The sequence below is a fragment of the Myodes glareolus genome, chromosome 9, assembly GCF_982192425.1.
Source record: "Myodes glareolus chromosome 9, mMyoGla1.1, whole genome shotgun sequence".
Lineage (NCBI taxonomy): Eukaryota > Metazoa > Chordata > Mammalia > Rodentia > Cricetidae > Myodes > Myodes glareolus.
The window spans coordinates 69,042,728-69,054,669 of NC_142034.1; the positions used below are offsets into that span (position 1 = coordinate 69,042,728).

The 11,942-nt window shown below is 47.9% G+C and overlaps 1 protein-coding gene across 1 annotated transcript in view; it reads left to right on the forward strand.

Annotated features, from left to right (window-relative positions):
* The window catches only part of Glra1 (glycine receptor alpha 1), a 57,836-nt gene extending 48,154 nt beyond the window's left edge, over nt 1–9,682 (forward strand). The window contains exons 8-9 of the mRNA XM_087909582.1: nt 2,101–2,247; nt 9,392–9,682. Coding sequence (XP_087765708.1) covers nt 2,101–2,247; nt 9,392–9,682 — 438 coding nt within the window. The remainder of the gene's footprint in view (nt 1–2,100; nt 2,248–9,391) is intronic.
* The last annotated feature ends 2,260 nt before the right edge of the window (nt 9,683–11,942 follow it).

Genomic DNA, 11,942 nt, shown 5'->3' on the forward strand with positions numbered 1-11,942 from the left:
GCACCCGTGTAGGGCAGGGCATAAACCACCTGTAACTCCAGCTCTAGGGGGAACTGGTGACCTCTTCTTGCCCCCACAGGCCCTGCACACATGGACGTCTACACATAGAAATACATGCACCGACACATGAATAAATATAAAATAAATATTTTAAAATAACTGCAAATAAATCACCACTGTTGCAAGTAACCATTAGACGAGCCTAAAAAATATTATAAGTGGGATAAGTCAGGCATGGAAGGAGAAATGTTGTAATATTATTTCATAATGGAATTCGGGAATATTCAGAACAGAGAAACCACAGAAACACAAAGCAGATTAGTCGACCTTCAGGGTTGGAGAAGTAGAAAGGTGATGGGTAAAAGATACCAGCTTTCAACAGTCTTAAAACAATGCTGTGAACTTGCTAGTCTCTCCACAATCCAAATGCTTTTGTTGTTGCTGTTATTACTTTTTCGTTCATTGGGGGAGGGGGGGTTGGCACATATAAGCAACAGAGTCAGAGAACAATTTAGGAGAGTTGGTTCTTTACTTCTACCACGTGGGTCCTGGGGTTTGAATTCAGGTCTTTGGGCTTGTCAGCAAGTGCCCTTTTCCACTGAGCCATCTCTCAGCCGTCAGCTGCTTTCCTTGAGTAAATTCCCTCAGGATGGCGATGAGCCTTTGGTATTAATCAAGAGAAGTCTGGGTCACGTGACTGTAGCAGTTTCTGCCAGTGCGGTCAATGATTCCGTGAAGGCATGGTTTCTGAGAGTCTGACAGTGCTGTTTGCTAACAGCCTCCTTTCATGCCAATGCTCAGTCCAGCATCCTCTCAAACTGGAATACAATGCTCCACTCCACAGACGAGGCGATGGCGGTGCATCATTCTCCTCTCATCCTTTCTCATGTCAGCATCGTACTTTTTCCCTGACATTCTGCTCAGCTTGTTCAACATGCCTTCTCTATCTTCCTCTGCTCCTTCCATCCGAATATCCCTGCTGAAGAGCGGAGGGGAGTGAGGGAAGTTCCTGAAGAGCAGGCAATGCCCCATCCGCACGCAATACAACAATCTCCTCTTATCCCCGGGGATCGTATTCAAGGGACACTCCACTGTGCTCTCCCTCTGGCAACTGCATAAAAAGACAGTGGTACCAAACCCTCTATGCCATATTTTTTTCCTATGCATACCATAATTTTGTAGACAAATGTGTTCTGCTGTGGAGATGGACAGATGGCTCAGAGGTTAAGGGTGCTTGCTGCTCTTGCACAGGACCCAAGTTCAGTTCCCAGCACCACACTGGGCAGCTCACAACTGTCTATACCTCCAGCTCCAGAGGATCTGAGGACCTCATCTTGTCTCTGCAGATACTACACTCACATGCAAATATACAATGAAATGTAGAATTTAAAAATAAATCTTTTTTAACATATCCTTAGGTTGGAGAGATGGCCCAGTGGTTAACGGTACTGACTGGTTTTCTAGAGGACCCAGGTTCAATTCCTAACACCCACATGGTAGCTCATAACTTTCTGTAGCTGCAGTCCCAAGGGGTCCAGTGCCTCTCTGGCCTCTTCAGGAACTGCAGGCATGTGGTACACAGACATAAACACATACACACATACACATGTGCACACGCACAAAATATCTATATATAAATACGCAAAATAAAAAATAAAGTTAGAATTTTTTTAAAATGAAAATGTGTTGCTGATGTAGATCTTATCAATGTCAACAAAGTGTATTTTTCTTTCCATATTAAATTGAGAACTTCGCCGTTTTGCTTGAAAGACGCCTTTTGTAGCTTTTCTAGTCATATCCAAATTCCCAACATCACTGTGTTTGCACTTTGGAGCCATTATTAAGTAAATTAAGCTTTGGCCAGAGTCCATCTGTTAATGCGCGTGGCCACGTCGTGAACACAGAGTGGATACGCTTGGGAGAGAATGGCTTATGTTATCGGCAGGATGGAGTAGGACAACGCGAGAGTTCATCGCACTGTTCAGAACAGGGCAGGACCTAAAGCTTACAAACTGCTTATCTCTGGAATCTTCCACCCACTATTTCAGGACCCTTTCCTCTCCCCTCACCTCCCCGTGCTTTCTCCCACCTTCACTCCAGGTGTCCTATGTGAAAGCTATTGACATTTGGATGGCCGTTTGCCTGCTCTTCGTGTTCTCGGCTCTGCTGGAATATGCGGCCGTGAACTTCGTGTCCAGGCAACACAAGGAGCTGCTGCGATTTAGGAGGAAGCGGCGACATCACAAGGTAGGCCTTTGGGGCGTGGCCTAAGGTGGGGCAACCGGTGGGCAGTGGAAGAGCTCTGAGCAGTCCGGCGACCCTTGCTTCGTGGGCTGTCCCCATGAGCAAATGAGAATCAGGGATGGAACCCTGAAAACCTTAACTTTTCCCCTCGTGAATGATGACGTACATGGTTACAAGAGCCTCTCTTTAACCACAGCAGCAGTGCTGTAGGGATTATCAAGTGGCACCAAGAAGCAAATGCCCACAGTCATGATCATAAACCAGCTTCTTCCTGTAGACAGGGCAGGCTGGGGCAGGCCTGCTGCTTGTTTTCTGCATGTGGCTTCAAGCTGGCCTATCTCTGGGCTCAGTTTCATCACCGTCTATAAAAACTGGCTTGGTAGGAGGCTATGCTGAGGATGAAGTCAGAGGTTCCAAGGAAGCTTAAACTTTGTCCCTGTCTCACCAGTGTCAAGGATTAAAACTATTACACACACACAGACACACACACACACACACACACACAGCTCCCCCTTAGTATGTTAAACATCGGCAACATGATTCAATTCATGCTCGTCAATCAACCACAGGACAATCTTCTTGGGGCCCAGACAGCAAGATCTTTCTGTGTCTGTACTGGAAAAGATTTGGCAGGCTGGATGGAACCTCCTAGAAGGTTTAGCCCTTCCTACTACCCTTTAGGAACCAAGTCCCTCCTTTGAAGTAGTAATCATTTGTAGGCACAAGCAGGAGGATTGGGGGTTCAAGGTCAACCTGGACTACAGCATAGGACTGTCTCAGTAAAAGAGAGGGGCTGGGGGTGTAGCTGTGTTGGTAGAGTGCTCACCTAGCATTTGTGAAGCCCCCAGTTCCATGTCTCACACTGCATAAATCCAGACGCGAGTGCACACCTATAATCCCAGTACTTGGAGGTAGGGGTAGGAGAATCAGAAGTTCAAAGTCATTCTTTGCTATACCAAGCTCAAGGTAAGCTTGAACTTCATGAGACCTTTTCTCAAAAAAAAAAAAATCTAAAGTAAAATGAGGTGCAGTGATTTCCACTGTAATCCCAGCACTCTGAAAGCTGAGGCAGGAGGATCAGACATTCAAAGTTAAAAGCTAGGAAAGGTTATCTGAATTAGGGAAAACCTCTAGGCAGCTATAGGGAAGCCATCATCCAGACTGGGCAAAGACTTTCCACTGTGGCAGCTTTGGAGTCTCCATACTCCTGTGAGTAACCCTTCAAGCAGTTCTGTAAGTCCAATAAAAATCATTGTTGAGGTAGAGAGTTCAAGGCTAGCCTTGGCTACAAAGAAAAAAAGGAAGAAAGGGAAGGAAGGAGAGAAGGGAGAGACAGAAAGGGGGAGAAAGTGATAAAGGGAGAAGGATTGGAGAGCTGGCTCAGTGGTTAAGAACACAGGCTTAGCTGGGTGTTAGTGGTACACACTTTTAATCCCAGCATTTGGGAGGCAGAAGCAGACAGATCTCTGTGAGTTAGAAGCCAGTCTGATCTACAGAGCGAGTTCCAGGACAGCCAAGACACAGACAAACCCTGCCTCAGAAAACAAACAGGGGCTGGAGAGATGGCTCAATGGTTAAGAGCACTGCCTGCTCTTCCAAAGGTCCTGAGTTTAATTCCCAGCAACCACATGGTGACTCACAGTCATCTGTAATGAGAGCTGGTGCCCTCTTCTGGCCTGCAGGAGGAATACATGCAGGCAGAACTCTATATAAATAACAAATAAATAAAAATTTCTTTTTAAAAAAAAAAAGAGAAAACAAACAAAAAAAATAAAGAACATAGGCTGTTCCTGCAGAGGTCAGGTTCAATTCTGAGGATACAAATGTTAATTCACAACCACTGGTAACTCCAGGAAATTCAATGCCATGTTTGCCCTCAGAGAACACTAGACACATACATACTTGCAGGCATTCACACATACACATAAAATAAGTTCTTAATGGTTTGTTTATTTTTTATGTGCATTGATGCCTTGCCTGCATGCATGTCTGTGTAAGGGTATCAGGTCTTGGAGTTACAGACAGTTGTGAGCTGTCATGTGAGTCCTGGGAATTGAACACAGGTCCTCTAGAAGGGCAGTCGGTGCTCTTAACTGCTGAGTTATCTTGCCAGCCCCTAAAATAAAAATTTTTAGGGAATAAAATAATGTAGAAAGCCACTTGAGCCACGAACTTCTGGCATCACCTGAAATGCTTGCCACCTTTAACCAAATTGAGTACTCATCCCCATGTGTATCTGCACAATGGAGCTGCCCTCAGGCAGAGCATACACTCTCCAGCTCACCCCAGACACAGCTCACCCCAGACCCAGCTCACATCATCGCTCCCCTTGTGTACAGACGAATTGATGTTAGCTCATTCCCAAGGGCTCTGCACTTGGTCTGAGCATCAGAAGCCAAGGTTGATTACTTGGGCCCACACTATGGAAGACCTCCCATTAGCATCTGGGTGTGACTTGACTGGAGTCCTGTAGATTTGGGCGGCAGAAACCCCCCTTGAGTAAGAAGCCTATGCAGGTTTTGGAGCCTCGATGATGAGTGGCAAGGAATTAGCTCTAACCTGGACTTCTCTAGGCCAGTGATCTGGACCAGGCTCCCCAAGTCCCACTGTTTTTCCACGTTTCCAAATGTTGTCTCATTTGCTGGGCAGAGAGCATCCAGTCTTCCAAGTTCCCGGCCTACCTCATTAGAAGGATCATTGAGAGGCTCCTGTGGGGGGCCCAGACTCAGCAAGAGCTCCGAATCCCTTGGGTGGGTTCCATAGTCTATGTTTCATAGTCTGTTTCTTGCTCCATGCCAGAGTGTTTCCAGGAAGATGAACATGTTTGTCCTGTCACCTGCTGGTTGTAGTCAGAATAGCAAGCCTTTTCCAATCATTCCTTAGGTATTTCTTTTCTCCAGCATACAAGGGGTCACTGTCTAGTTAGAAGGGTCCAAACCTCTTTCCCTACCAATGTGTAACAGATAGGAGGGTGGAACATAACTCTCCAAAAATGTCTAGGAAAGCTAGTGTGGTGTTTAACATACCAATAGAGCCCGTTATATGCAGTGGGATTCATGTGGTGGAGGGGCTCCTGTTTGTCTAGAGACGGTTGGTTCATTATGTACAGGAAGCACTGAGCATTTCTTGCAGTGTCATTCCAAAGTTTTCGAGACAGCTCATGTAGTTCAGGTTGGCCTTGAACATGTGTGTGTCTGTGTGTGTGTGTGTGTGTGTGTGCACTCACAAATATCCATGTATGTCTGCATGTGCAGAAATATGGAGATCAGAGAATAACTTGTAAGGATACATTCTTGGGCTGGAAAGATGGCTCAGCAGTTAAAAAGCACCTTTTCCAGAGGGCCTGGGTTCAATTCCCAGTACCCATGTGACAACTCACAAGTGTCTGTAACTCCAGTCCCAGGGGACTTAATATATTGATACATTCACACCAATGCACATAAAATAAAGTTAAATAATACATGCATATTTTTTGATATTTTATTTATTATGTACACAGTGTTCTGCCTCCATGTATGCCTGCAGGCCAGAAGAGGGCAAAGATCACAGAGGTGGTTGTGAGCCACTATGTGGTTGCTGGGAATTGAACCCAGGACCTCTGGAAGAGCAGTCAGTATTCTTAACCTCTGAGCCATCTCTCCAGCCCTGCATATATATTATTTAATCTATGCATAAATATTATTTTAAAAAATAACCCATGCTCTCCTATTGTATGGGTCCTGGGGATTGAACTCAGGTTTTCAGACTTAGCAGCAAGCACTTTTACCCACTGAGCCATCTTACCAGCCCATACCTGTTTTGTCCATTTTTAAATCTTTTTAAAGTTTATTTATTTTTATTTTATGTCTATGAGTATTTTGTCTGTGTGTATGTATGCTTCTGGTGCCAGAGGAGACCAAAAGGAGCACTGAATCCTCTAGAACTGGAATTAGAGACAGTTGTCAGCCACTATGCGGGTGCTGGGAACCAAACCCAGGTCCTCGGCAAGAACAGTCCCTGTTCTTAAGTGCTGAGCCATCTCTCCAGTCTGGCCTCTTCTAGAGCATTCAGTGTTGCTCAGCGTTACAGGTCTTAGCTCTGAGATAGGGCAGCAGATGTGTGGAGACCATTTACACTTCTGGGTCATCCATTGCCATGTCGTCTGCACCGGTACTGTGTTGTGTGGTGTGGTGTGGTGTGGTGTGGTGTGGTGTGGTGTGGTGTGGTGTGGTGTGGTGTGGTGTGGTGTGGTGACAACCGCCATAATAAAAAGAGGGTGGGGGGACAACCATTTCTATTCTCTGCCTCCTAACAGTAAGGGCAAGTTCACATTTGGATATTATTATAAAGTCCCAGGTCGCTTGCCAGGTCCTGGGTCCAGAAATGTGCTGGCTTCCCCAACTCCTCTTCTTGGCCTTGGTGTGAAGCCTCCAGCACCTTCCAGTGTTTGCCCTGCGCCTGGCTGCCCTCCCTCGTGCTATGCCCCCACATTCCCTGCCTTCCACAGTGAATGCTCAGCCAGATGGACTCACTTATCATCTCCTGGTCATTAGTCATGTGTCTGACGCAGGATGCAGCACCCCCTTAGATAAACCAAAAGAGTAAAAAGAGGAAAATATTTAAAAGGAGGCTGGGTGGGCTGGAGAGCTGGCTCAAACATTAGGGACACTTCCTATTCTTGTAGAGGACCCAGGTCCGATTCTCAGCACACATAGTGGTAGTCCACACTGCCTGCAGTTCCAGGTCCAGGATACCCGACACTCTCTTCTGGCCTCTGAAGGCACTATGTGCACTTGGAACACAAACATACATGCAGGAAAAACATTCATGCACATAAAATAAATAAGTCTAAGAAAAAAATTGAAGAGGCTGGGGGCTGATGAAAACTTCATTTATTGAAGTAATAATCTTGCTAGGTTTTGTGCTTCTATACTAAAAGAACATGTCTGTGTGCCCAGTGTTTGTTTCCTGTTGGGTTTGAGAGCTGGCTGTTGCTGGTTTGAGGGATGGGGCCTCACATACTTCAAGCTGACCTCCATCTGTGTGACTCAGCTGGTCCAGAACTCTTGATCCTCCCGCTTCTGCTTCCAGATGCTGGGAGGACAGGCTGCACCACGGCAGCCCACACAAGCTCACTCTCTAACACGGTGCTTCTCGACCTCCCTATTGCCACAACCCTCTGCAGTTCCTCACGTTGTGGGGACCCCCAATCATAAAACTATTTTCATTGCTACCTCAAAACTGTAATTTTGCTACTGCTATGAAGTATCATGCAAATATCTGTATTTTCTGATAATCTTAGGCAACCCCTATGAAAAAGTGGTTCGTCCCCCAACTCCAAAAAGGACCACCACCCACTGGTTGAGAACTCAATGGGAGAGGCAATGCCAGATCCCAGTGGGGTCAGTGGCATCCAGGACACTCTGCATGATAGTTAGCCTGTCTTTGGGAGCTCAAGGGGCAGCAAAAAAGGGAGACCAGGGCTCCCGTTTGGGAGGCAGAAGCATAGCAGGGAGAATAACTTGAAGTGAACCAAACAGGAAAAGTCCAACATCCTCAAATGTGGGGAAATGTTTCCTGGTGGCTGAAGAATAATGTTACACAGAGAATGGCATGAAGGGAGATGGAGCAGGCGGCCACACTCCAGGGAATCTGAGGCCTTCTTTAGCACTGGGAGAATCGAATTATCCTGAGGTAGCCTGCTAGAAAGTCCTTAGTAGAACACGGCATAGTCGCACACGCCCACGGTCCCAGCATTTGACATACAGCGGCAGGATGACAGAGACGTCCAGTTCAGTCAGATGATGGGACGTCCTTGGGTGGCAGAGGCATGGGGAGATTGGAGTATTTGGATCCTAGATTTTGCATTTCTTATTCTCATTAGCACTGTCTTTCGGGGAACAAGCAAGACAGAATTCCTCTCCTGGAAGCTCTTGGTGTCCAGGAGGGCAATGTGAGCTGGTGAATCTTGCCAGCACTACCCACTGAGTTGGCAGCCCAGCTTGCAGCCAAAACATTGGCCTTGGCCTGGGCATGGGAAGACAGTTCAGCCACTAAAGTGCTTCTGGCTTAAGCATGAGAGCCGGAAGTGCCAGGCAGGTGGGGTAACCTGCCTGTGATCTCAGCTCCAGGGAGGCAGACACAGGAGATCCCGGAGCAAGCTGGCCAGCCAGACAAGCTGAACTGGTGAGCTCTGGGTTCAACTGAGAGACCTTGCCTCAACAAATAAGGACAAGGATCTAGAAAGATTCCTGACCTCCACCTCTGGCCTTTACGTGTACCCATGCATGCACACATGTACCCACACACTTAGGAGCACACATACACACAGAAAACAAAACAAACACCTTGGCCTTCTGGTCCTGTTGTGGAGCTGCAAGTGTAGGGGACTGGCCAGGGCAAAATGGAGCTGACTAGGAAAGGGATGAACCACTAGGATCTGGGATCAAGCATTTTACAAAGGAAGAGAAGGCCAACAAAGCCAGCAGGGGTGCAGATCACATGGGAAGTGGGGTGGGACTGGAAAGGTAAGTTGGGGCCAAATGACAAAGAGCCTTTGACAAGCTTCTGGGAATCAGAAGACTCATGAAGGTGATGGTGTGGAAACATGAGGAAGGAAGAAGCCATGGCTTCCCTGGTTTGTAACATGGGAAAGCCAGGAGCTTTCTACTCCTTCCCAGGCCATCACAGGGTGGGGAAAATGGGACAGGTGCAACAGAGGCAAAGCAGGGGATGTCTCCAAACTATCCTTGGAAACCCTAATCAAACCCCCGGCCAGCCTGGAGTCACCTACTCAGTGAAGTCTCCAAAGATTAAAAAACCTCGAGAAGAAACCTGAAAATAATTCTCAGGCAAGGGAAGGAAGTTAGCAGACTGAGGTCACAAGTCAGTAAATGACAAAGACCCACAACCTGGTGCGGAACCCAGACCTCAGAATCTGTGCTCATTCCCATCCCCTGGCTTGCATCTGTTTCTGCAGGTGAGTGGCGCCCCTCTATAAGGCCAAACTCCCCAGCCAGCCAGACTGCCTCCAGCAACTGGGGACACAAAGCCTGAGAGACAGGGAGGATCAGATGGCATGGCCTGGTCCCCAAGGGGAGTGCCTTGCAGGGAGGGTGCCCAGCCCTTGTCTTATTTTAAGTAGAGCCCCATGCTGAATCTGTTTCAGGATGATGAGGGTGGAGAAGGCCGCTTCAACTTCTCCGCCTACGGGATGGGCCCAGCCTGTCTGCAGGCCAAGGATGGCATCTCTGTCAAGGGTGCCAACAACAATAACACCACCAACCCCCCACCTGCACCGTCCAAGTCCCCGGAGGAGATGCGGAAACTCTTCATCCAAAGAGCCAAGAAGATCGACAAGATATCGCGCATCGGTTTCCCCATGGCCTTCCTAATCTTCAACATGTTCTACTGGATCATCTACAAGATCGTTCGAAGAGAGGATGTCCACAACAAGTGATGGGTGGGGAGGGGGGGGTGGGAGAGGGTGGTGGGAGGAGCACAGAGGCTGGGAACCAGGGGAGGAGGGAGAGGGGGAGAGCGCACACCCATCTCCCTCCAAGTGCAATAGAAACCACAGGGGTGGATACTTCCAGGGTATGGCAATATTCATCTAGCCTCCAAGGGCATGAGGTGGTGGGGGAGCCTTTTCATGAGGGTTAGGGTGGGGGTCAGGGAGGGGGATTGGGGAATCACAGCTTTCAAAATTCAAGTCCATGGCGGGGGGAGTCTCCTGTTTGGAGGTCAGTGCTGCCTGCCCCAGAGCAGGAAAGCAGTGTAATATATGACATATAACTATGCTTAACATTAATGCAAAACCCATGAGAACAAAAGATGCGTCTTTTAAATCAGCCTAGTAACTGCTTAAACTTTTAAAGTCCCCAAAGTGATGGACAACTTCTCCCAGAGTAGAAATGGCCACTAACCAGCTTGCTGTGGTATGTGCCCACATCACGCCCTTACAAATGACATGTGGATCTTCAAGCTGACCCCCGTGGACACATGCCAAAAAGCCACTTCACCTCTGCTTCAAGAGGGTCACGTGACACAGGCGTAGGTCATGGAGATGGATAAAGATGGACCAACAGCAGGAAGTGACCGAGGAGAAGGACCATTGCAGAAGCCTGAGGGTGGAGAATCCAGGAACCCCCACAGGGCGCCAAGCTTGCTCCTCTTGCTTCTGCGCTTCAATGCCAGCCCAACTCAGCGCCAGCCCTATGGCCACCATGGTCTTCTCGTTGTATTACCAATATGCAATCTTTTTTATTGTTGAAAAAAGTAATAATCTCAAGAAATAATATGGGGAGAAACTGAGTGGAAACCCATGAACTTTTTTCCAAATGTCTATTTTTTTGGAGAGTCTCTTTGGGACTGCAAGCAGGTGTGTTCTGGGAATGTGGACCTGGCTGAAACAGGTCCCAAATGCCAGGTGGGAATCAAGTTTGAAGAGGTGAAAGGGGGGGTCGCCGATGCTGCTGTCGCCCATTCTATGTGTGGGTGGGAAGAGACCATGATATTTAGAAAGTCCATTCATTATATTTTGACATTTCATAGATCATAACTTGGGAAGTTTGGGGGAATGACCCCATTATATTTTTATAAGTCTTTTTTTTAAGATGCTTTGCACAGCTTTAACACGTAGGAAAGTTAGACAAATATTTCTCTTTCCTTCTAACTCTGAAGTGCCAGAATGGTCCCAGCCTAGCCAGGGCACTCCAGGGAAAGTGACAGGGACTGTGATGAGCTGAACTGGAAGCGAGAGTCCTCCTGGCCGATCTGGATATGCACAGAACCACTGTACCCATGGCACGAAGCCTGTCCCAGGCCTGCGCTCCATGGCTAGGCCCCAGGAGTGGCACTTCTGTCCTTGCACTTTACTGGCTTGGCCTTGGGTCAGAGTTATAGGCAGGATAGAGATTGATCTCTGACAATCAGTCGGGCGCTTCGCTTGTATCCTTCAAGCTAGGGAGCTCAAGGGCAGGATGGAGGGGTGGGAGTGAAGAGATGATGTCCACTTGTCCCCTACCATGCACTTTCCCTGGGGAGTTTTCCTCCTTTCCTTGTGGCATCGAAGCTAGTACCAAGATGGGTCTAAAATAGATGAAGCCAAGACAAAGACCAATCGCTCTGAGTGAAGAAGATGCACTACGCAGCCAAGAGGATGAGACTGACTGCTGGCGCTCCTCCAGGTCTAAAGTCAGCCGGCCTGAGCCTTCCCTCCTCTTGGACTGTACCATCCAAAAGGACAATCCACGTTCCGGCTCAGGGTGAGGGGGCACAGGACCTTTGTTTAGGGGAAATCTTGAGCAGTAGGAGCCCCGTGAGTGGGTGACTCTCATCTGAGGTCTGTCTTTTCCCACCCTAAAAATGTTCAAAGCAGGAAACATGAAGACGGCCTTGAATAGTTCAGGATGAAGATGCCAGTGTATGGTGCTGTGAGCATCTTCCTCGGCACAAGAGGAGGAATCTTGTCGCTCCAAGGCTGCGCATCTTAGGAGAGGCTGCAATTAGCCCTCTCCAGAGGCACTTTATTCTCTTTGTTTAGGTAACTAACATCTGTGATGGAAAATAATCAACGGAGCCCTCTCCTTACTGTGACTCCAGTCTAGGTGAATAGGGTGACCACGGGAACATCGGAATCTATGCTGAGTCACATCTCTCACACAAAACCACCCAGCACCTTCCAAAATGGTCTCCATGGCAAGCATCTGGAGTCACCC